Below are 26,227 nucleotides of genomic sequence, written 5' to 3' on the forward strand. Positions count from 1 at the left end.
TAAAGAGGCAGTATGCTTTATATAGGGAGAACTGGGTAGCAGAAAGCAGAGAAAGGCATAAAAGCAATACATTTGATATGCAATCATAACAGAGGTGTCCCTTGCATTCATCAAGCATGTGATCAGCTAGAGACCACGCCCCCAGCACTCATTATTAAAAATATATATTTTAGCAAATAAAAAGATATATATTTTTTTGTAAAAATAAATACTCTCCTGTAAAAAATAAATAATCATGACAATAATATTATAATAAATTACTATAATATATTTTAGTAAAGTATATAGGATTGTTACTATTATTAAAGTACCTGCCAAAAGTTTGGAAACATTACAATTATTAATGATTTTGAAATGACTATCTTCTGCCCATCAAAGATGAATTCATTTTTCCAAAAAAAGTGAAATATATTATAAAAAAAAGTTTTCAATTTTAATGCATTATAAAATGTAAAGTTATTCCTGTGAGGCAAAGCAAAATTTTCTTCATCATTACTCCAGTTTTCAGTGTCACGTGATCTTTTAGAAATTATTACAATTTATTTGACTAGAGAAATATTTCTGATTATTATCAATGTTGAAAACACTTTTGCGGTTTCATATTTTGTTGGGAAATTATACACTATTTCAGGATTTTTTAATAAATATAAAGTTTAATGAACAGCATTTATTTAATATATTAAATTCGTTAATGCATTTAGTAAATAGAAATAATTTTAAATGCCTTCACTCACTTTTTGTCACTTTCATGCGTGATGAATAAAATTATTAATTTCTCTCTTTTTTAAATCTTATACAAATGTTTGAGTGGTAATCATTGTTTCCACAAAAATATTAAGCAGCAAAACGGTTTTTAACATTGATAATAATCAGAAATGTTTCTCGAGCAGAAAATCTGAGTGATCTCTGTAGACCATGTGACACTGAACCTCTCCTTGTAAACAACAACAGATTTACAAACGTTTCTAATGACGAATGTTGTGTTCCCAACTCAAAACAGTAATGTTACTGTAACAGCAGACATGGACCGCGTCACACTACCGTTGGGAATTTTATGACAGCTCTACCAATCTCAGATTCTCACAATCATTCATAAAAAGTCCCCGGGTCGAGTAACACGTTTCAACTTGGATCTATGCGAATCACATGGCTTGTCTCTCAGAGGCGCAAATGCAAATCCGTATCCCTGAAAAATCACATCGCTGATTCATGGCTGGTTATAATAGTAAAGATTAGCATAGATTTGGCTCTGGAGTACTGCTGTGTTTGTACAGTATGCGTCGTCATCTTGGTCCCTCAAGGTAGAAGATGGAAAAACAAAACGGACAGCAGAGTCAGGAGTTTGTTTCCCAAATTCCCAACAGCACCATCTGGATCTGGAAAAGAACAGGCATGAAATTCTGCACCAAAATCCTGCTCATTCAACACCATTCTTGATCACATTTACATGCACACCAACAATGCCATCATTTCACTATGCTTTTACCACCCTAAAGCATAAAAACAATAATGCTTAAATCTCATGATATAAACATTACAAAGGGTGCATGTAAAAATACTTCTCACTTTATAATAATAATAAAAATAACTTCAGTTTTAAATGTAGGTAGAAGCCTTGTTGGTAACACTTTAGAATAAGGTTCCATTAGTTAATGTTAGTTAACTACTTTCGTTAGCATGAACTAAGCAAGAACAATCCTTCTACAGCATTTATAAGTCTTAGTTCATGTTAATTTCAACATTTACTAATGCATTATTTAAATCAAAAGTTGTGCTTGTTAACATTAGTTAATGCACTGTGAATTACCATGAACTAACAATGAATAACTGTATTTTCATTAACTAACATTAACGAAGATGAATAAATACAGTAATAAATGTATTATTCATTGTTTGTCCATGTTAATTAATACATTAACTAACATTAACTAATGGAACCTTATTCTAAAGTGTTACCGACTTGTTTTATGATTGCAAAAAGACGGGGTGTTAAGCAGTTGTTTATTTCTCTCACCTGATATGTGCTCTGGACTGCAGTCTGTGGAGAATTAGAGAGAACCGATCAATAACTCACATTAAAGAAACATTAGAGCATAATGAGAATGAGTAAACATTCAGTTGTTGGTGAACTAGTTCTTTATGCATGGGTTGGATGGTTAGAGTCCTTACCAGGCTGTAAATTGGGTTCATCAACAAGTTTTTGAGACACGGTCTCGTCACCAAAGGTATATATTTCCAGTGTATACAGTGAGTCTCTCTGGAAACAACCTTGCACTGAACACCGTTCTCCATCACACAAACTGGACACATTGTACACTCTGTCCGAATCTGTTAGTAAAGGAGGAATTATAGAAATGATGACGCTCTCATGTTTCTTCAGCACAGGTGCTTCATCACAAGACAGTGAACACTGGACACACGTCTGCGGTACAGAAGCACATCCTGAGGAGATAAACAATGGATTACTGACATGTTTTCATTCATAAACACTGAGATTAAAAACACTGCAGACATGAAATACTCACGTGCACAGACAATGATGCACGGCAGTAAAATCAGGGGTTTGACCCTGAGGAGAAGAGAAGAGAAAAGTGCTGATTGTGTGATAGATGTGCACTACATGATCACTTTAAACAGTGCTGCTGTGTGCAAATGAATGCATATTCAATAAGACACCTCATTTGCATAACATTTCAGAGTCCTGTTACACAGACAAGATGTTTGCAGATCTAAATGTGATTTATGAACTGGGGAAGTATGGTGAATTCAATTAATACACTTGTAAATCTGTACATCTGTTATATTAATTACAGGGTTTTTTTCTCCATATTTCTCTTTATGTATAAGGTGCATTATTATAATGTTCTGTTTTTCTTAGTGTTATAATTCCTATGCATGTGTGCACTATCACGTGATAAATTACGTTCTTTTATTTTCAATACTGTACCAACTTTTAACTCTTTAAACAGCATTACCCCAGAAAGAATTGCGCAATCACCTCGAGAGATGGCTAACAAAAATTAGCTTACGTTATGAACTTTGCGTTTTGGATGTCTAAATATAAATAAACGTTTTGTCAAAACTTGACGCAATCATAAACACTGCTCTGAGCTGTAATTAAATCATACTCACGGGTTAAACCGCGATGCCATGTTCAGGAGCCGGTGCGCGTGAACCCGGAAGTCCTCTGATTCAAGTTTACAATGGGTTTTGATTCAGAAAAACTGCTGAAGATTGTCGTAATTTTGTGTGAACGAAACCCAAGACAGAATTAAAAATAATAATAAAAAAATAACTTTCCAGTTTAAAGCTCTAGAGACTTAACCGGGGCTCAGTCGCTCAACAGTCTATGCTCAACACGTGTGACTGTATAGAGGCACGAGTCACGAGGTGATGATTGTCCTGCAGTCCAGGGGTGGGGAATCGGGAGAATTCCCGGTGGGCCGCTTCACTTTTGGTAGAATTGTTTTATTTTATTTTTTACATTTGTCACGTTAGTGAGTCTATCTTCACTTAAATAACACACGTCCCGCATTCTGTCACCGCAGTCTCTGCATGGGTTGTACCATGTGAGGGAGTTTTTTTTTAGCGTTTTCTCCGCTAGTAGGCCACTGCTGGCGCCTGCTGATAGTAAAGGTATGTGTCAGGGAGGATGAATGGGAAGAGCCAGGATGAAGAAAAGAAAGGCATTGGAGGAGGATGCTGCTAAATGTGCCAAGCTTACCGATTTTTATAACAGGTAAAAAGGACTATAATTAGCAAAGTAATTAATCAGCTAATAGCCTACTTTTGTCAACCTCTTCACATTCAGAAGCAAAATATAAAATCTAATTAAAATATTAGCCTTTTGTGTATAACCCAATACATGGCGATCCATAGACTTTGCAAATATCCTTCAATTTAGATTAGATTCAACTTTATTGTCATTATGCAGAGTACAAGTACAGAGCTAATGAAATGCAGTTAGCATCTAACCAGAAGTGCAAGAATATAGTGTTATATATATATATACATAAAAGTGCAGAGTAAGTAAAGCTTATGATATACAGAATGTACAGTGGAGTTGCTATATACAATATTGATCAGAGTATATACAGAATATAAATATGAATGTAATGTAGGGATTGTATGTACATTATGAACAGAGCAAAGAAGGATTATATATACATTATGAATAGCAGGAACTTGAGAACAGTAATAATAAATACAGTTGAATGAGTGTGCAAAATTATTGTTTAACAATTATATGCAAAATAACAGTAGTGCAATTATATTTTTTGTAGAATAGTTTACTGTGCTTGTACAGTAACAGCTTTAGACAGTTTATAGTGTAATGGATTTAACCATGTGCAGTCTGTGCAAAATATGAGTGCAATACATGTCTGTAAAGTACTGTGACCAGTGCAGTAAAAGAGCAGGTGCAGGTTAGATTGGTGGTGTGGCGTTCAGGAGTGTCACAGCCTCAGGAAAGAAGCTCTTCCTGAGGCTGCTAGTGCGAGAGCGTAGGCTCCTGTAACGCCTGCCGGATGGAAGGAGGGTGAAAGGTCCATGGTTAGGGTGAGAGGCATCCTTGATGATGTTTCTTGCCCTGCCCAGACAGCGCTTCTGATAAATGTTCTCGATGGATGTTAACTGGGTGCCAGTGATCTGTTGAGCAGTTTTCACCACCCGCTGGAGTGCTTTGCGGTCAGATGCAGAGATATTGCTGTACCACACTGAGATGCAGTTTGTGAGTATGCTCTCAATGGTACAGCGGTAGAATTCAGCAAGGATCCTGGGACTGAGGTGAACTTTTTTAAGGCTCCGTAAGAAGTAAAGGCACCAGGGTGGAGGTGTTTAGGGACCAGATGAGGTCATCTGAGATGTGGATGCCAAGGAATTTGAAACTCGACACACGCTCCACTACAGCTCCCTTGATGTAGATGGGTGTGTGTGCATGATTCCTAGTCCGCCTGAAGTCCACAATGATCTCCTTAGTCTTCTGGGTGTTTAGTTCCAGGTTGTTGGTGGCACACCACACAGCCAGGTGCTGCACCTCATCCCTGTAGGCAGACTCATCGTCATCCTTGATCAGACCTACCACGGTGGTGCCATCTGCAAATTTGATTATGGTATTGGAGCCATAAACAGGAACGCAGTCATGGGTGAATAGGGAGTACAGGAGAGGGCTAAGTACGCAGCCCTGTGGCACTCCAGTGTTCAGGGTGATGATGGAGGAGGAGAGGTTATCTAACTTAACAGACTGAGGTCTGTTAGTCAGAAAATCTAGAATCCAGTTGCAGATGGGTGTGCTGATTCCAAGATGGCTGAGCTTGGAGATCAGCTTGGAGGGGATTACCGTATTAAATGCAGAACTATGAACAGCAATCTCACATGTGTGTTCTGACTGTCCAGGTGGGTGAGGGCAGAGTGAAGTGCTGTTGAGATGGCGTCCTCAGTTGACCTATTGTTGCGATAGGCAAATTGGAATGGGTCTAATGTAGCAGGGAGACAGGATTTTAAGTGGGATGCGACCAGTTTCTCAAAGCACTTGGCAATGATGGGGGTGAGTGCAACAGGACGGAAGTCGTTAGGGACCGAGGCAGTGGAGTGCTTCAGTACAGGCACGATGGTGGAGGTTTTGAAGCAAGTGGGGACAGTTGTTTGGGCCAGGGACAGATTGAAAATGTCCGTGAAGACCTCTGCCAGCTGCTCCGCACAGGCTTTAAGCACACGACCAGGTATACCGTCAGGGCCAGCTGCTTTCTGTCCATTCACTTTACGCAGAGTGGAGTAAACATCTGATGTGGAGAGTGTGAGAGGCAGTTCACTGGGTTGATGCTCAGCTTTGAGTGAGATCTCCTTATTTTTATCAAAGCGAGCATAAAAGTGATTGAGCTCGTCTGGGAGGGAGGCAGAGCTGGAGGGGGGCACAGAGTTAGGTAGTTTGTAGTCTGTGATAGATTGTATGCCTTGCCACATACGCCGGGGGTCTGAAGAATTGAAGTGTTCTTCAATCCTCTGTTTATGTGTGAGTTTGGCCTGGCAGATACCCTTCCTCAGGTTGGCTTTGGCTGAGCTGTAAGCCTCCCGGTCTCCAGACCTAAAGGCTGCATCTCTTGCTTTGAGCAGGAGGCGAATCTCTCTGTTCATCCAGGGCTTCTGATTGGGGAAAATTTTAATTTTTTTGATTGTGGTCACTCTGCTTACACATCTGTTGATGTGCTCCAGGACAGAGTTTGTGTAAGTGTCAATGTTAATCTGAGAGTTTGTGGTGGCCTGGGCAGCAAAAAAATGTAATATCGATAACCAATGTTGAGAGTAACGCATTACAAAAGTGATGCATTACAGTAACGTATTATTTTTACTGTAAGACAGTAGTGTTAAGGCATCACTAATCAATGTTCAGTAATATTTTACTATTCTACGCTTGCGTTACAACACACCTTTATCCTAAAATGTAATTGTTCAAAGGAAAGAATAAAGAAAAAAGACATTAACAAATCAAAGACGCAGCAAATAAGTTACATTTCCTATTTGTGGTCAGTCAATAGCTGCGTGTGTATGTTGTACACGTTTGGAAATAAAGATTAAACGACAGCTTCTGATATATTTATTTAGCGATTTTTTTTTTTTATTCATCTCTCTCTCGCCGATGTAACTCTGTATTGTGTGACGTAGTCCAGTGAAGGCGTGTTTAGGGCGGGGTTTACAGGAGTGTGTGAGGATACTGTCATGACACAGAATGATCTCGTCCTCTGTGCTCGAGGTCCGAGGCTATTAGCTCCGTCCGGCTCGCTGTTAGCCTCGGCTCACACTGGACAGTGGAATGGATGTATGCGCATTTTGTCATTTCACAATAGCATTTGACATTAGAGTTTACATATAGTCATGTTGTGTGTAATATAATTAGACCCAATCAATTCACAGATATTGCCAGATAATCACTTTACCTCTACCACACTTGACTTGGATCGTTTGTGATTCTGCTGTCATCCTTTCTAGCAATAGCATTGTCTTAAGCCTTCACTTTGCTAATTATAAGCAATATTGTTAGTAGTCTGGATAGCCCACAGTCATTATGCTTCATATACTCCTCTACTGGAGGTAGAATGCTCTGCAGTACATTTTGACATTTCACAATGTTAAGTACTTCTGTAGTTATTTTGGTGAAAGTAACTCAAAAGTAATACTGGAGTCATGTAATGCATTACAATTCTGAGACAGTAATATTGTAAAGGAAGGAATTACTTTTAAATGTCAGTAACAACCTATAATGTTTTACAGTTTGGAAGTAACTTGCACAAACCTTAAGCTTGATCTGCTGTTTACGAAGCTCATTGAGTCAGGACAAATTGGAGGCTTCATGTCAATGTGCACAGAGAAGGAAATCCACGTCTATAAGCAACGACACGGTTATAGATAAAGTGTCTGAAACCAGTGCACTGCTGATGCTGTTGTTGCTATTCGCTATTTTACCATAAACTGTGCTGTGACTTGAACTGTATTTATTTTTTTTTTTCAATATTCCTCTTTGTGGAACAGTGGGATACATTTCAAATGCTTTATTTATTTATTTATTTCTGCTTTTGTTAATTTATCAACCTATAATTTATGAGACCGTTATCATATCGTCCATAAATTACCCTAGAACTTGTGCTGCACCACACGGTGAAATGAAGCAGATTTACTACAGGACTCCGCGAGAATCAATGAACAGATGAGTTCCGCTCGATGACGTCACGTAACGGCCGCTGCAGGGGGTCACGTGACTGATGTGAAGCAGCACTGAGGTGGAACTGTCACTTCTTCGTTCCGCGTTTGCGTTCACAGTTTAAAACATGGCAACGTTTAAAGCGAATTCGATGTGTTTTGTGCTGTTTGTCGTGTTTGGCGCTGCGCTTGGAATTCTGGGAAATAGAGATACATTTCGACGCAAGGTAAGAATGTAGCATTGATAGACAAAACAATGAAACTATGAAACTAACTTCATTCCGGTGCAATACAAAAATACAAATACATCATGGAATATCATAGAATTCATCATAGAAGAACATTTTCACGCTTCGATGTTTGATCTAGTCTTTGGACATGTGTTTATGTGTTGTTATTAGTCTTAAAATAATAATAAATGTACAATTTTCTTGTATATATTGAGGCTCATACCTAGCAATAAGTATCATTGGTTGTAATCCAACAACTACTGTTTGATAGCCATAAATATTTACCATGGTACATATCTAAAACAACCACAACATTACTATAGTATTGTGTCTAAATCACTGTTTTACTCCCAGTGTACATTTAGGTTGATTTGTGTCTGTGCTGCTGGTCGTCAGGTTCCTCTGTGTGTGTTTGAAAGGTTTGAACAGAACTAGATTATCTTTCAGTGTAATTAGTGACATTAACCTGTGTTGTATAAACATTTTAGAGTAATTATTTATGTGTACTGATGTTTCAAAACCCATAACCTGCATCATATTTTATAATTCTAGTATTCTACACTCATTATAATGTAAAATAATGTATATTGATGACTTATGATGATGAGTCATTCATTTGAACTGATTCATATAAGTGATTCAGTCAAACTGATTCACTTCGCTCTATACAGCTGACAAGCAATAAATACACTTTAATCCAAATGTGAGAAACTGTTGTGAGTTTATGCTCTAAAGGTTCGTCTGTAACTCAGATTGTGCTCTAAAGACTGGTCTGTGGTCGTCTCTCTCGTGATGTCAGGTGTCTGTGGAGCTGAATCCCGGTCTGTCTCCTCCGTCGGTTCTTCCTGCTGGAGTGGGTCTGGTTCATGTGCGAGGCCTGGGGCTCAATGACACGCTGCACTTCTTGCTGTGTAACGCTGGAGCTCCTGCGCTGCTGATGGTGCACACGAACAGCACTCGGTCAGCAGTGAAGGTGAACTGGCCTGAGTTCATCAACAGCAGTTCACCCAGCAGCCTGAAGGTGGAGCCGGAGAGCAGTGTGCAGTACAGAAGTGCACTAGTGTTCACCAGAGTGAGTGTGAAACTGTGGCCCAAATCACACTCTATACACTGTGTATTTATGCACAGCCATACAGTGTATGAATTTAATAGTTATTTTGTCATTAATAATCAGAGTCTGATAGCCCCGCCCCCTTCGTTGCATAATTAAAGCTGCAACAGTTGAGTGCATCAAGTGTCCAGCATTTTATATAAGTGCATCATCTGGATATTTTAAATGCACTATTTATTTCTACACTTTTATTCAGTGTGAGCACACTACTGGAGCAGAAAAAGCAGTTTTAAGTCTCTGGGGTATATTTGTGGCAATAGCCAAAAATACATTGTATGTGTCAAAACTATCCATTTTCATTTTATGCTAAAAATCAGTAGGATATTAAGTAAAGATCATGTTCCATGAAGATATTTAGTAAATTCCTACAGTAAATATATAAAAATGTAATTTTTGATTAGTAGTATGCATTGCTAAGAACTTCATTTGAACATCTTTAATTAAAGATGATTTTCTCAATATTAAGATTTTTTTTTTGCTCCCTCAGATTCCAGATTTTCAAAAGCTTAATCTTGTTTATCTGATTCATAAATATGCCTTCACAGACAGAAAGATGACGGATCGTAATGAGAACATGATCTCTGCTGTGTGTGTTTGTCAGGTGTGGGAGTATGATGATATTAATAACACCGCAGACCCCCAGCAGACAGCACAGTCCAGCTTTTACCCTCCATACGAGCTGCAGAACTTCCTCTGGTCGCTGAACGTCAGTGTTAACCAGACGGATGTGACAGTAACGCTGTGCGGCCGAGAGAAAACAGAGAGCTTCGTCAACGGCTCCCTCTGTCTGCAGGTCAGCAGAACTACAGGAGCTGACTTATTACATTAAAACATGTAATGTACAGTAAGTGTGTGATATCTGTCCTCAGTTCTCAGCGTTTGAGTCGGAGGGTCGTGATGAAGTCTGGCCGAGTCTCCTTCACAACGCGAACTCCTCGCAGCTGCGCGTGTGGCTGCACGACGTCACGCCGCGAGGAAACGGCTCCAGATTCGCTCTTGAGTTTCAGTCTGTCGGAGAATCAGGGTTCGAGGGACGAGTGGACGTCCACAGCTCTATAGATGATGAGTACACACCCTCCATCTTTAAGGTGAAATCTAGCAAACATAGATATTAGCGGTGTAACAAAACACTAATGTCACGATTCGGTTTGATAAATGATACTCTACAATATACATTGCTTAGAATTAATTTGAACAACTTTAAAGATGGTTTTCTAAATGTTTAGATTTTTTGGCATCCTCAAATTCCAGATTTTGAAATAGTTGTATCTCAGACAAATACTGAATGAAGCGTTCCGCGTGAGTGATTTACATGTTAAGTCAATCCAAAACGCAAATAGACATCCTGCGGCACGATTTGCGTAAATGACGCAGCACAAATTGAGCGTCATTGTCGTTTTGACCCGTATAACGTGTGTAATGCGCAAAAATTATAATTTTGGTTGCTCTATTAGTACTCCCATGATGCAGATTCATCTCTGTTGTGAAGTGTTTCACGCGTGAAATAAGCTAATTTTATGAGAATTAAGAGAGTAAACTTAAAATGTTCAAGCGTCCAACTATGTGCGAACAGCGTGATTTGAACGCAAAAAAAAAAATTTTTGTTTGTTTTTTGTTTTATATTACAAACGTACATAAAACACATTCACATATGAGGCTTTAATCAGTCCAGCATTGATCTGAACAAGGTCAATCATCTGATTTCGAACTTGTAAAATAATAAAAATGCTGGTAAAACTTTACTTAAAGTCTTTCTATATGAAAGTAGTCTGAATGCAGTTATTGTGCTTTGTAGTGCGCTTTACAATGATCTCATGAGAAATTGCATAAAACATTATAATATTATAATCTATTCATCATTAAACCTTTAAAAAATATATAATGCATTAAAACATGATCAACACCCTAAAAAAATATTATAATGCATTATTGTTATATATTTTTTAACCTTTCATTTATTTTTTTAATGGTAAGATTAGTGTTCATTATACGTAAAGGCTTTAAATGTTACCAAAATGTTTAGCTATTGTTAAAATAACATTATAAAGTGGAGAGTTCCGATGCTTGATTCTGATTGGCTGAGCCACATTCGAAGCTGTTGTGAATGACTCTACAATGTAACAAACACCTTTGTTTACTTCTGTGTGTTGCTCGGCGACCACTTTGTAGCAACCACAACTGTTTCTGAGGAGCTGCATTGTTTGGTGAAATAATACTGTGGCTTCTTATAGCTTACTGCTTTGGATAAAAGTGTAAATACATGAGTATAAATGTGAAATCTGGAGTTAACTGAGTTGAGTTGATTGCTGTGAGTGTTTTAATCGAGTGTTTGTCTGTCAGGTGTCTCAGTGGGTGTCGTCTCGGGTGAACAGCAGTGGTGTTGTGGGTTATAATCAGTGGAAACCCGTGGCGTATCGTAAACCTCGGCCGGTGTTTGAGGACGCCACACCGTGCAAACACTCCCATCTCGTGTCACTGAACCACATCCCTCGGTCCGGTCTGGTCCAGGCTTATTTCACAGGCCATCCTCACACACACGGCCTGAACATCAGCTTCGGCATCGCTAAAGACCCTGTGTTTTACAGCAACTCCAAATACATCACCTGGTGAGACACACTGCCACAGCACTGATGCATTAACATGTAAAAAACTAAACAAGGTTTGGAATTTTACTGTTGTTCTGCAAAATAAGAAATACAGTAATAATGAAAATTACAACAGCTCTGTTAATACATTTATTATAACATTCACACCGTGTTCAAATTAGGATCTGTGATATTTTGTTATGTTTTAAAGAAGTTTCTTCTGCTCAGCAAACCTGCATTTATTTGTACAGTAAAAATACATGCCTGATTCAAGAAGGGGTCTCGGAAACGGCCATAACATATTATTTTACTGGTTTATTAATTTTAAGTTAAATTGTGCAATGTTGGTATAGTGTGTGCTAGAAAGTTAAAAACATTTAGTATTAAGAAAATATTTTTAAATCGTTGTTTGGTTATAGATTTTTTTTTCTTTGAAAAGCAAGACAAAACCGTAAAAAGCCCATATGCAATGATGAAAGAAAATGGCAAAATATAATAAAAATAATTGTTTAGCTTCAACCAAGAATTATCATAAAATGTAATAAAATATTTATAATATTTGTAATATTATGTGAATATTTTCTGATATTATTAATATTAAACATGCTCTTCATTTTAAATGAATATAAGATTGTATTTTTTTCTATATTTGCATATTAGTATCTGTTAAAACATTTTGAATATTAAAAAAGTTTGGTTATGATTTTTTATATATATTTAAAATATTTAAATTATTCTTGTATATTTTTATTTGAAGATATGTAGGCTATTAAATAAATGTTTTTAATCTTTTTTTCTTCCTATGCACCCCTCTTCTGTCATCAGTCAATCAAACAGATAGCCCCGCCCCCAAACTCCCTGATTGGTTGAGTCAGAATGTTCAGAAAGCATCAAAAATAAAAGAGACTCTGAACATTGACACTGTGGAAATTGTAATGTACTCTACCTACAGCTTTAGAGCGTATTAAATGAACTCTGAGTGTGTGTTTGGTCTGTTCGAGTAATGTTTGTGTGAATTGCTTTGCTCTCAGGACTGTGTTAGTGGGCTTGGGCGAGCCTCCGGCCGATTCGTTCTCCGCATTAATCATCATCATCATCACCGTGGGACTTGCTACTCCTCTGGCCATCATTATTGTGGGTGGAGTGTTTGTTTGGATCCGCAAGAGGATGTCACACTCATCCGGCTACGAGCCAATTAACTGAGACCTTATGCTAAAAGCCCCTCCCCCAAATGCAGCCACCTGCCAATCAGTGATGAGGTTACTGACGAGTGGATAAGGGATTTCAATATAACTATAAATTTGAAGTTTTGATTTAAATGTTACATACTTTTTTACACCTTTATACTTGAATCTCATTCTAATCAATCGATCACAGATCAAAACTAATTTATTATTTGATTGTTTTGTTTTTATGCCATCATTTTTTATACTTGATGTTTGTTTGTGCCAAAATCCTGCTTGTAAAATCGATTTAATTGACCAGATTGATGACAGCTGCACATATTTTAAAGATTTAAAACATTGTTTTCTCTTTAATTCTGAAATCTATGCAAATGCTTCCATATTTAATGGAAACTGCACTGTTCTCCCTCGGTTCAGTTTGTTTAGTTGTGATGTTTTTAACAGAACTGTGATTCACAGGAGAGTTCATGCTGAAGGCGTTTTATAAACGTTCATTTGCACCATGAAGAAATCCTCCTTTCGTTGTTGTTTTTGCCTTTAGTTACTTATCAAAATGTAAATATAGATTCTTTTCACTATATAAATGTGTTCAACACTGTGGACTGATGTCTTGTGCATCATTTAATTATAAACACAAAAAAACATTATATACAAGTGGAAACCGACTCTAGACACAAGACTGTATTATGATATAAAAAATGAGTAAATGAGGAATATGACATAAATCAGTGAAATATCAGCATGACAAAAACAGCAGCATGATGTCACTGCATTGTGTTATCTTTACAGGGTCTTATAACAGTTTTTAATATTCAGTAAACTAATTATACTAAAGTGTCACTTTATTACACATCTTTTGGATTATTAAAAAATAACACCCATTCACTGCCATTATAATGTGTATGTGTGTGTGTGTGTGTGTGTGTGTCCAACAATTAATCACCATTGATTACATCCAAAATAAAAGTTTTGCATAATTTGTGAATGTACACACACAGTATATTTGAAAAATATATAGTATATATACTTACATTTATATTGTATATAAATTTAATTAATATATGAAAAAAATATATACATTTAAGACACACGTATATTATATAAACAAAAACTTATTGTGGATGCGATTAAATGCAATCGTTAACACTAATGCACACAAGCAGGCTGATATTTGCCTTTTATTGCTTATCACACACAAAGTATTCTACAGTTATAAAATTGATTATTAATATAAAAATTCTTAAACTTAACATACGTAAAATCTCTATTATTGTAGAATAAAGTATACATTATGTAAAATATTTTGTGTAAAATAAGCACCTGAATCTGAGAATGAAAGTACAACTCTTGTTTCTAACTCCGTTGAGAAGATTAAATAAATGTTTAATGTTATAAGATATCCATTTAAAGTAAAGACGCGTACGTTTTCGCACAATTTAGCTGTGCATGTTAAAAAATATATAAATCAGTTTTCAAATGTCAGACGTTAGCTGATAAAAGTTACAATTTCCTGCACAAAAAAAAATAAAAAGGGGCATTCCGCCTGTGCAGAACTAGAGCAGAACACGCACTTGTACTATCTGTATTAGCGTGTATACTGTTCAGCTGATATGACACGAAACTAGCATATAATTAGTAGACTTTTAAGATACAGGAAATGTATTTTTTGTTTTCACAACAAGACAGCTATTCTGAAACTCTTGTTTATTAGCGCTGCACATGTGCGCCGGACAGGCGCGGTGAAACCAAACTAACTCATCGCCGAGTGACAGCTCCATCAGCCAATCACAACGCTCCGTGCGCTGTGACAGCCAATCAGAGTGCGGGATTGACAGAGGGACGCGCGCACACAAGCGGAAGTTTGTCTGTGTCGCCGCTGTGTGTTTTCAGGACGCAATATGAGAAATATCTTGCTTATTTTGACTGAACTGATACTTAAAATGTTTTAATATCTGAAGGGCATCATGAGCGGTACGTGTAGGGAGATTATTACACTCCAGCTGGGGCATTATTCCAACTTTATCGGGACGCACTGGTGGAATTTACAGGTGAGTTTGATTAATAGCGAATGTATTCGGTTTATTTACTGCTACATGCGTGACGAATCAATTTATCAGATCAGTGGATCAGTGATAAACGAGCTGTCAGCTTCCATAAAAAAGATTATCTGTCTGTCTGTCCGTCCGTCTGTCTGTCTGTTTGTTTGTTAGAAAAGTAACAATAGATTCTACAGTAAAACTATGGTACATTACCATTAGAAATCACTGGCGCGAAATCAAGAGGATAAATAATCTTACAGTTTCTAGATTAAATATAAATCTCAAGAGATCCTGAATTCATATTTTATGATTTTATAACAATAACAAAACGTTCAAAACTAAAGACTTTCAGTTACCAACACAGTAACCTCAATACAACTTCAGTTCAGATGTCTGATCTTTAATAATGTTCTCAATATGTTCTTTATACAGCGTTCATCGAACATTTCTCTTCGAGTTGGACGTTTCTTCAAATGTATCTTTTAAATGTTGCAATTGTTTCAGAACGTTCACATTTCGAAGTAACGTTCCAAATATATTCGTAAAATAACAAAAGTGGATCTTCCAATAACAGTTATGAAATTAATCTCCAACATTAGTGATTAAAATCCAGTATATTTTATAAACATGTACAGTTAAATAAGCACACATTTGATTAATATGATGATTTGGAAGAAATCTGTTATATTGGTATTAAATTTGATGATATGGTGTTTCCGTTATCTTTGCTAATATAGTTTTTAGTAATGTTTTAAATTTGTTTGTATTTACATTTTAGCTTAAATTTTTTTTAATTTTGTGTGTGTTTATGTGGGGGGGGGGGTCTGTATAATTTTTAGAATTAATTTAATCTAAGTATGTCAAAATAGTTTTTATTAGTGCTGTCAAATGATTGCCAAAATAAAAAAATTTGTTTACATTATATATGTGTGTTTATTGTATGTATGTGTGTGTGTATATATATATATATATATATATATATATATATATATATATATATATATATATATATATATATAATCCACACCCATACAGTACATATTTTGAAAATATTTACGTGTAGATATTTATATTTATAATCAAAATTATCATATATAAATATATTTAATATAAACATAACATATTGTTCTGTATATACATACGTGTGTGTGTGTGGAAATATACACCGTACACACACAGATAACGCTTTTATTTCACGATTAATCGCGATAAATCAATTGGACTTCATCTTACTTTTACATAACACAAACATCTAAAACCTTCAAAAATAGAAAGTTAGCAGAATGTGTGTTTGTTAGCTAGGAAGATTGACTGTAATAATAAAACTGAGTATTATGATCAAGTGTTCGCACAATCTCCTGATGTAACTGTCATGCAACATGGAAATACTCTAATCTTCACTGAAGTGCATTGATGTGTCATGTAGATTTGTTGAGTATATAAGTGCGGAGATTTAATGAGTGTGTTGTAGGCGTCTGGTCTGATCTCTGTGTGTGTGTGTGTGTGTGTGTAGGATGCGGCGCTGGTTTATGACTGCGATGCGCCGCTCGGAGAGCTGCAAAGCGACATGTTGTTCAGAGAGGGTCTTACTCTCGGTGGACACGTCACATACACACCTCGACTCATCGCCATGGACCTCAAAGGTGAATCACACACACACACACACACACACACACGCATGACCCTGGATCCTACGGGTTTCATCCTTCATCAGACTCGGGAAATCTCAGTATATAACGGCAGAAGAATAGAATTAAAATAGAAATCTAGATGTAGATTTCTAGTGCTATTATTGTTTGTTTTAATAATATTTTAAAATAGTTTTATTATTATATTATCTGTTTTCATTATAATTTAAGCTAAAGCTATAGAAATTATATCCTTTTTATTTTTAATATTTAATTTAAATATGTCTATATATTTTTTATATGAGTTTTGTTGTTATTTTAGTACTTAAAGTTAAAACTGATTTTTAGATTTCATTTTATTTCAATTAACATTTATTTTATTTCAAGCAACTAATTTTTTGGCCTTTATTTTTAGTTTTCAATAATAAAATCCCTTGCACAAACATTTAAACCGCTTTGTGATTAAATTACTAAAAATAATTCATTAATTATGTCATTGCATTTTTCGATGCATGCTTGGAATTGAATTTAAGATGAAATCAATGCAATCCATAAACAGAGCATTATTTAGAAATGTTTTTGTGCGTATGGACACTTTACTGTCACACATCTGAGTGTGATCTGGTGTTGTTGATGTGTGTGTAATGTGTTGATATCCTCAGGAAGTCTCCAGACGCTGAGGAAGGAGGGCAGTCTGTATGGCACAGAGAAGGAGAACAGCACATTTACGTGGTATGACCCTGATCCTGATCCTGATCCTGGTCTGTTCAGGTTTCTCTGCATCTCTGCTGTGTTTCAGTCTGTTCTCTGCTCTCAGGGAAGGACAGGTCATGACCCATAAAGAAAGCCCTCCCACCAAGAACGCCTTCCTACAGGAGCTGGACAGTCTGGACGTGAGTGTGACTGTGATAATGAGGATCTGAGAGAGGGACGCACGCGTCTGAACACTGTCTGTCTGTGTGTGTTTGTGTGTCTAGACGGGAGGTTTACTAGCAGAGCCGGACTTCTTCTGTTCTTCCTCTGCTGTGGCTCACTGCTCCGGTACGACTGACAGACTTTATATCACCCTGATTTACATCTCTATTCATGGAGATCACTCACATTTATAAGTGTTTAGCAGATGCATTCTTCCCAAATGGGTTGCGTTGTGTTATCAGTTCATGCGTTCCCTTGGAATCGATCCGTTGATCTTGATGTGAGGTTATTATTTACAGCTAAAACTTGAATAAAAATATGGTTACGTCAAACAAATTGAACAATAATTGAAATAAAACATATGCAAATGTAATATTTTAATTCAGGTAGTTACCAAAACAGCATTTCTGATTTTTATTTATTTATTTTTTTTTATCTTGAAGTACTAAATAAACAAACAAAAAAAATGTATAGACCTGTAAAAAAAGAAAAAGAAAAAATTGATACAAATTACAAAAATACACGACAAAATTACTAAAACTTTACCTTAAATTGTAGTGAAACCAGAAAATATCAAAATAAACTCTAATACAACTGAACTAAATATAATACATTTTGAATAAAATATACTAAAATTATTAGGTTATGTAATCAATTTGTCTATTAGGTTATTATTATTATTATTAAATATTAGTGTAGTATAGGCTTCTAAAATAAAAATGTAAAATACTATGCAAATATTAGAATTATATTAAAATAACAAAGAATTGAACAATTCATCAATGCACTTTATTTTTCTAAAGAACAGCACAGTGCATTGTCTTAAATTCATTAAATTAGATAATATAAAGGGATATTAAAGATGAAATCAAAAGTTTCATTTATAACTTGCTTCTGACATCAACAATCTCTATTTTATTTTTTTAACCATCTAAAGCCAAAATTATCTTTCATCTTGCATTTAATTTTCTCAGTTACTATCACACCTCACTCAGAAATGTTAACTTTTTTTTAAATAATGAAAATGTAATTCAAACCTTTGCCTGTGTTTTTCGACTATTCTGTATTATATTGATTCTGTATTATGATTATTCTGCATTACTCTAAGTGTAGCTATTATTCTTTGAGCAGACGCAGTAAATCAAGCGTGAAATATTGTGCGTGTGTGACTCTTAAAGTGAGCAGCGCGGGAGCGGGAGTTGCCATGGAGACGGTGAACAGCAGACTGGAGCGGATGCAGAGATCCTATTGGCTGGAGGGGAGTGTGAGGGTGTGGTCAGACTTCCTGAGGATCCACCTTCATCCGCGCACCGTGTCCATCATCAACCAGTACAACCACGACGGGTGAGTCTCACAGTCCAGTACTCACAGGGTGCTCTGGATATATGATGATGAGTGTGTGATGAACCGCTGTGTTGTGTTGTGTGTGTGTGTGCAGCGAGTCGGAGCGTCTGGAGGCGTTCGGGCAGGGCGAGGCGCTCTTACGGGGCTCAGTGCTGGAGGATCTGGAGGACCGGCTGCATTTTTTCGTGGAGGAGTGCGATTATCTGCAGGTAAACCACGGATCACAAACACATCGCCGGGAATCTCTGGAAACCTCAGGGATGTGTCCCGGTCCTGTAGGTTTCTAAGCCCGTTTGAGTCGCATTTGTGACAAACGTTCTCTTTTGAAATGGAGATGGAAAGGAAAACTGTTATTTCAGTGCTTTGCATCAGTTTTCTGAATGTTTGTGTTGATGGAGGAAGCAACACTTTTCAAGTGAACACCGAGTGTTTTTGTGAGCGAATGCATTAATTCTCAGAGGAATGCAAAGGTTTTCTAGCAAACAAAGTTTCTCGGGGAACGCCAAAGATTTCCAAATTATTTTTTTCTTAGTGGAAGACTAATGTCAATTTTTTTTTTTTTATAATTTTGTCACATATTTGATGTCATATTTCGACTTTTTATTTAATTTGAGTGTTTTTTGTCATAACTTAGAGTCTTGTGTCATAATTTGGACTTTTTATATAATTTCAATTTGACTGTCATAAATGTGACTTTTTATTAAAAAGGTTGGACTTTTTATGTCAGTTGCAACTTGATTTCAACATTTCATTTAATAATTTCAATATTTTATGTCATGATTTTGACTTGCTTTATCAAAACTTTTTATATCAATTTTAATTAATTTGTCATAATTTTGACTTTCTGTGTCATAATTGCAACTTTTTATATTAAAATGTTTACTTTTTTATATCTTAATGTTGACCTTCTTTCATAATTTTCAATTTTTACTTTTTATATTATAGTTTTGATGTTTTAATTCATAATTTCAACTTGGCATGTCATAATATTGACCTAGTATATTATGATTTTGACTACCGGTATTTATGCCGTAATTTTGATTTGTGTCAGTATCAAGAATTTGTGTTTAATGATATCAGCATTAAAGTCACAATTTCAAAATTTTTTCTCATAATTCTGACTTGAGAAAGTTTGCTTATTCTTATATATCAGAAGTAAGCTTCCATAGTCTTCCTTAGTTTTTAAATAATGTGTGTATGTATGTATTATACTCTATTCTATATAATAATCTTTTATGTTCGCATACATTCAAATGTAAAGCGTGCCTCTGTTCTCTCCTGCTCAGGGTTTTCAGGTGTTGTGTGATCTGGCTGATGGTTTCTCAGGCTTGGGGTCAAAGGTCACGGAGCTGTTGCAGGACTCTTACGGGGGGCGTGGCCTCCTCACCTGGGGCGTGGCACCTGTCAATCACCCAGAAACGGTGAGATCATTCAAGCGTTCCTGCTTTCGTTCACTATCACTTCATCTGTGGCTAAATCAGTGTTGTCTTCTGATGACAGAGCTCTATAAAGGACTTGTACCACATGATGAACTGTGCGCTAGGAACACTCCAGATGGCCAATCACAGCTCGTTCTTCTGCCCTTTGACCCTGAGAGGCGGGTTAATGAGACGCCCACCTCCACCCACAGCTTTCCCGCTGCTCAACTGTGACGTAAATACTCTGATGATTCAGTCTTTAGTTTATATACTTCTTGACTTAGTTCATGCCCCTTCCTGTCTTTCCTACCGATACCGATAATATTCTTGCATTTTCTGTCCAAATCCGATATTCTGTTTATACTATTGTGTTTATCGTTGCATCCCTTCTCTCCACTGATGCTCTGTGTATTTGAGCATGCTTTCCGTGGTTATTTCATGATGTGTTTGTCCGTCTCTCTCAGCCGATGCTGTGGTATCACTCCAGCTCGGTCCTGGCTCTGGCGCTGGACTGTATGACGTCCTCGTACAGACTGAGACAGAACAGCGCACCCATGTGGCAGCTTTCAGACGCTCTGGCCGTCTCGGGAAGGAAGGTCGGTATAACCGCCGCACTGTTAAAATGACTGTGAATTTAACGGTAAAGGACTGTAAAATTGCTACAGTAAAAACCTCTAAAATGGTTAACAGAACGTTCCCCTACTATATTAAGGGTAAAACTGTATTGGACATTACATGTTATTTCACAGCAGTATACCGTTTTTATAAGTGGGGGGAAATAAAAATTACCTTGAATTTAACGGTAAAAGACTGTAAAATTGCTGTGGTAAAAAAAAAAAACATTTAAATGGTAAACAGTAAATTCCCTACTATATACAGTGGAAAAACTGTATTGGACATTACATGTTATTTTACGGCAGTATACTGTTTTTTTAAATCTGAAAACCTAAACAGTAAAAAATGACCTTGATTTTAACGGTAAAAGACTGTAAAAAAATTTATTTTACATTAAATTAATTTAAATGGTTAATTCCCCTACTATATACAGTGAAAAACTATATTTGCCATTAGATGTAAATTTTATGGTAGTATACTATTTTTGAAGTGGAAAAAGAACAATGTAAAAAATGGCTGTGAATTTAACGGTAAAAAACCTGTAAAAATGCTACAGTAAAAACCTGTTTAATGGTAAGTTCCCCTACTATATGCGGTGAAAAACGGTATTGGACTTCACATGTTATTTTACGATAGTATACCTTTTTTTTTTTTTGCAAGAGAAAAAAAATGTATTATTTACAGTGAATAACCGTAAATTGACAAATTAGATTTTTTTTCTTTTTTTTTAATAATAGAGTTCTCCTTATTTTTTCTTATCTGTTGTTTTCATTAAGGTTGTGTGTTACATTTAATGTTGTTAAATTAATGTAAATTGCATTATGATTAGATTCATGTGTGTTACCATGATGGTGTTTGTGTTAATAATTTAATTCAGTAATTTATTAAATATTTTACAATATATAGCCTATAACGTACAATATATAGCCTATACCTATAGTTATAATTAAAAAAAAAAAAATTTCATCAAAGTTGTAAACAAGTGTAAATATAACAATTCATTTACAAGAAAACATAAAATTTTTGTCAAATAAGGTGGAGGTTTGCTGCATGAATAACAAAAGAATTAATAAAATAAATGAATTCTGCTGTACTATAGTGATATTTCTTTCTTTCGTAATTCATTTAAACTGAACTTTTATTTTGGTAGGCTTTAGCAAAGACTGCTTGTTTTTCTGTGTTTCTCTCATGATAGTTTAATTTTCTTTCCACATCATGGAAATCATGGGGTCTTGTTTTGCAGGTTGTTTCCGCGTACAGCTCTGTCCCATTTCCCATGATGCACGGCGGCTGTCTCCCAGACGCTCTGGATGCGTTAGGTGATGTTTTGCCCTGGAGACCCATATCAGCGTGTCCCGAGCTCGGAGACGGGCGCTGTTTCGGCCAGTCAGTGACTCTCAGAGGTTTAGACGGACAGAGTTTAGTCAGGTCAGACCAACTACTCATTACAGCTGCAGCTTGACTGATTCTCCTTGTTGAAGAGCATCGTTTTCAAAGCAGTGTGTTTATTATCGTTTAGGAAGTACCAATAAATAAACTAAAAATAAATGTAAAAAATATAATGATAAAAATAGTCATAAAACCACACTGTGAATATTGTCTGATATTAGTATTATTCGTTGCAGTCCGTTGCTCCCCGGCACAGAGCCGCCCAGCTCCCTGCACTACGAGCGCTCGGGAGAGGATGTTCTGACCGCATACATCAGATCACATTACCCATCAACACCACTGTGAGTCACACACACACACACTCTCTCACTGTTACAGCACTGCACTGATCTTCAGCTCTGAGACGTCATGCCGTATCTCTCGCTCTCTGTGTGTGTGTGTGTGTGTGCAGGGCGGTTCAGCTGCTGTCCAGCGCCAGTAAAGTGACCCCTCCGTTCCCCCAGATCTTCAGTCCGGCTCTGACTCCGCAGGGTTTCCTCCAGAACCAGAGCGCTGCTGATTACAGTGAGTGTCGCTCTATAACCATCAGCTCCTGTGGAGCACAGTATTCCACTGCAAGCCACACCCACATGTTGAGAGCGACGCCCACATCTCAACATCCAATCAGCAAGTCCGGCCCTATATTAGCTTTTCTTCTTCAATAATCCATTTCACTCAGATGTACATCACAACACAGAAGAAATCATCAGTTTCTACTGCCATTTCATCACAACTTTTATTATTTACTATTAGTTTTTATAATTATAGTGTTCCTGTGGTTCAGTGGTAGAGCATTGTGTTAGCAGCACAAGGTTGTGGGTTCGATTCCCAGGGAACACATGTTAGATAAAAATTGATAGCCTGAATGCACTGTAAGTAGCTGTGGATAGAAGCGTCTGCTAAATGCATCGAGATGAAACCAAATAAGTGATTTATTTTGTTTCGAAGTCCGCATATTTTACGCAACTTTTTCGTTAAGATGCATTAAAAAATTCACAGTGCATGGGAGGAAAGAGAACTAATTTAATTTGTTAAATATTTTTAATAATGCATTAATCATTAAATTAATAGATAATTGATTAGTAATTGTCCAGTAATACTAATAGTAGATGCATATGTTTCGGGTTCATTTAGCAGATGCTTTTCTCCAAAGCGACTTGTTTTTGGAATAGAACTTGTTTTTGCTCTTGAATCCTCCGAGTGGTTTCTGTTTGCTATATAACAGGCGGCTGATTTACTGATAATCAGTGATATAACAGTATTGTGTTTGTCTCGTGAGTGTTGGCGGAGCGGTTTTCTTCATGTGTTGGTCGTGTCTCTCAGCTTCCTGTCAGCCGGTGGCTGGTCTTCCTGTGCTGACGTGTCTTCAGTCCAGTCCTGCTGTGGGTCTCCAGCTGTCTGAGCTCCAGAAAGCCTGTTCTGCGCTGGATCTGTGTCGAGTGTCCGCCAGCTTCCTGACACACGGCCCCGAGCCGGCCGAGATCTCCGAGTCCATGGAGCAGCTCCGCAGCCTCGCACAATGCTACCGCCTCGACCTCTCCCGCTCTTCATCTGACGAGGATGAGGATGATGATGACTAGGAGACTCCAGCGGACTCTTCCTCACGCTGACGCCGCGGCTCAGAGCATGCTGCCTCCGGGAATGATGGGATAGCAGCTCACTGAACACACCCTTCAGAAACAGCTGGAGCATAATGAAGAGAGATGAAGAAGAGCAGACTGTGAGCAGGAGACGTGGTGGCTTTCTCACATTTGTTCATGTCTGTGTTTATGTAAACCTCATTGAACCTGCTTCCCAATTAAAGATCAATATAAATGTGTGTGTATATATATCAAGAGTTCAGATGCAAAAGCCTCTAAGTGCCATTTGAAACTGTCTTCTAAAATGAGTTTTATAAGGCTTTACCAGGCACAAAATAACATTTATTGCATGATAAAAATGCTAATTTTAGAAGAAATTTTGAAAAGACACTTAAAGGCTATTGTATCTAAAAAAATAATAATAATAACCTCATAAAATGTACTTCTATATAGTGACAGCACAGTAGTCAGCATTTGAAGTGGATCAAATAAAGTTCAAGTTGTCCTTAAACGAACACTTTTAGGTTTGAAGGCAAATTAGATGAATGATTTTAATCCACTTCAAGTGTTGACTAGTGTATATACACATCATATATGTATACACGCAATATATATGAAATTGGGTTATTGAATTGTTAGTGAATTGTAGGTCTGCTATACCCTTCAAGAAAGTTAACGGTTATTATTTAAAATGGACATTGACCTTCATCAGCTACTGAATACATGTTTCATGAAATCATTTTATTGTTTGTTTGTTTTATTCTTTGCTTTAATCTGAATGAAATATAAACCTTTCAAATTACGTGGGACTAGTTTATTTTTCAAAATCAAATGAGTTCACAAACTTTATTGATATTTACTGATCTCTCTCATCTCTTGGAGTCTCATTTCTTCTTTTTTTCATAGATGGCGCTGTTGAGAAATAAGAAAGCTACTAAGGAACTTAAAGGAATAGTTCATTCGAAAATGAAAGTTGTTAATTCTGGCATTTACTTATTCTTCAAGTTAGAATGGAGGGAAAAAACAATGGAAGTCAATGGCAACGACAACCAGCCTTCGTCAAAACATCTACTTCTAATATCAACTGCAGAAATAAAGTGATACAGTGCATGTTTGGATTCGGAACAACTTGCGGAAATAAGTGATGCCTGAATTTAAATTTTCATATTGGTCAAAATTAGATATTTGTGATTAAGCATTTTGTAACATTGAAGTTATATCAGGTTTGTAGATCAGATTTGAAAGTCTCTTTTGTTTGTTTGTGCAAGAATTATATTGGCCGAAATACTAGAGTGCTGTGAAATGAGTTGATGTGCATATGGTTCAGTGTAGGTTGCTCCTTTAATATGCAATTGCAATATGGAAGAGTGTGAAGTGTCCTACATGCCAAGTTCAAATACCAATTAAAAATAAAGAAAATTGGAAAGTACTAAAGATTTTGAATACTAATTAATGTATGTTAAGTATTTAACTGTTAAAGAGTTAGTTGTGTATGCTAAACATGGCCAATATGGAAGGCCAAAAGGGTCAAAAACACGTGAATTTTTACGCAACATATTAAAAATCAGTTTCAACGGGTCAGTGTCATTGGCTGCTGAGGACTTGGGTCAAACCACTTCTGTGAGTTTAGGCGGGTGTACCATTCATAGTCTAGGAAACCACCATTTAACATGCTACAGATCAGCTTATTCAGACTAATTATTTTGTATTTCTTTTCTTTTTTTTTCGTATAGCCTATAAAAATAATATATTTTAATTGCAGTTTTATGAAATGTATATTTTTACCACTCATGCCTTTTTGTAAATAAACACATTAGCGGACATTCTAGCTTTAATAGTGATCGAACTTAAAGGGTTAGTAACTAATCTGTTTTATGGATGGTAACTGTAAAATTATTACTGAAATTATTATTAGTTACAGTACTAATTAGTGCAAAAGTAATATTATTACAATGACTCAATTACTATTAACTAGTTACTGCTCAACTCTGACTTTCAGTGAAAGAAAAAATTCATTTGTACATTTCTCCTGCTGAAAAATAACTGATAAAAATGTAAGAAAATTGAGTGCTCAAGAGAAATTTTTCATATCCGTCTTATTTAACATTCAAAATCTCAGGACATAAATAAGGTAAGTTAAGGTGCATCAAATTTTGTGTTGATAGTATAAAGTATCTGAAAGTTACAGTATTTTGTGACGATTTTGTTTAGCTCTTGACTGCCCAAAGGATTTTTAAATACTGTTGTTTTCTGAGTGCCATACACAAAAATAACGACTTGTAACACCACGAATGTAGCCAGGATAGTCAAAAAGTATAGTCTGATAGAAATTTTAATGGTAATTTTTGCATTTGAATATTCTCATGCTGGGAAATAGGTCAATTAAGTGTGATCAAGGGAAATTTTTCATGTTCGTATTTGACCATTTCAGATGATATATGACATGACTATCTGAGCT

The 26,227-nt window shown here is 36.4% G+C and overlaps 2 protein-coding genes across 6 annotated transcripts in view; both read left to right on the top strand.

Annotated features, from left to right (window-relative positions):
- The window catches only part of LOC127978678 (glycosylated lysosomal membrane protein-like), a 199,442-nt gene extending 186,040 nt beyond the window's left edge, over positions 1–13,402 (top strand). Inside the window, exons 1-7 of one of the 5 annotated variants that reach the window (XR_008158586.1) lie at positions 7,756–7,919; positions 8,722–8,994; positions 9,635–9,826; positions 9,903–10,121; positions 11,374–11,639; positions 12,444–12,550; positions 12,650–12,790. Coding sequence is in view for 4 of the 5 variants with exons in the window: in XM_052583528.1 (XP_052439488.1) it covers positions 7,821–7,919; positions 8,722–8,994; positions 9,635–9,826; positions 9,903–10,121; positions 11,374–11,639; positions 12,650–12,821 (1,221 nt within the window). In the remaining variant the exon portion in view is untranslated. Of the gene's footprint in view, positions 1–7,755; positions 7,920–8,276; positions 8,342–8,721; positions 8,995–9,634; positions 9,827–9,902; positions 10,122–11,373; positions 11,640–12,443; positions 12,551–12,649 lie in introns of those variants that run through there. The other 4 variants (XM_052583529.1, XM_052583530.1, XM_052583528.1 and 1 more) reach the window with 4 other exon arrangements.
- A 1,235-nt stretch (positions 13,403–14,637) lies between these two features.
- Positions 14,638–24,571, top strand: msto1 (misato mitochondrial distribution and morphology regulator 1). Its single transcript, XM_052583518.1, has 14 exons — positions 14,638–14,850; positions 16,355–16,484; positions 17,132–17,201; positions 17,287–17,362; positions 17,447–17,510; positions 18,563–18,728; positions 18,823–18,937; positions 20,015–20,149; positions 20,229–20,381; positions 20,611–20,742; positions 22,005–22,189; positions 22,387–22,491; positions 22,602–22,714; positions 23,513–24,571. Exons 1-14 carry the CDS (start codon positions 14,767–14,769, stop codon positions 23,767–23,769), a joined length of 1,785 nt encoding a protein of 594 aa, XP_052439478.1. The 5' UTR covers positions 14,638–14,766; the 3' UTR covers positions 23,770–24,571.
- Positions 24,572–26,227: the final 1,656 nt, after the last annotated feature.

The sequence above is a fragment of the Carassius gibelio genome, chromosome B19 (assembly GCF_023724105.1).
Source record: "Carassius gibelio isolate Cgi1373 ecotype wild population from Czech Republic chromosome B19, carGib1.2-hapl.c, whole genome shotgun sequence".
Lineage (NCBI taxonomy): Eukaryota > Metazoa > Chordata > Actinopteri > Cypriniformes > Cyprinidae > Carassius > Carassius gibelio.

Coding starts and splice junctions, on each gene's coding strand:
- msto1 (XM_052583518.1), top strand. CDS start 14,767: ATGAGCGGTACGTGTAGGGAGATTATTACACTCCAGCTGGGGCATTAT. Junction 17,202..17,286: donor GAGAACAGCACATTTACGTG/GTATGACCCTGA, acceptor CTCTGCTCTCAG/GGAAGGACAGGTCATGACCC. Junction 22,492..22,601: donor CATTACCCATCAACACCACT/GTGAGTCACACA, acceptor GTGTGTGTGCAG/GGCGGTTCAGCTGCTGTCCA.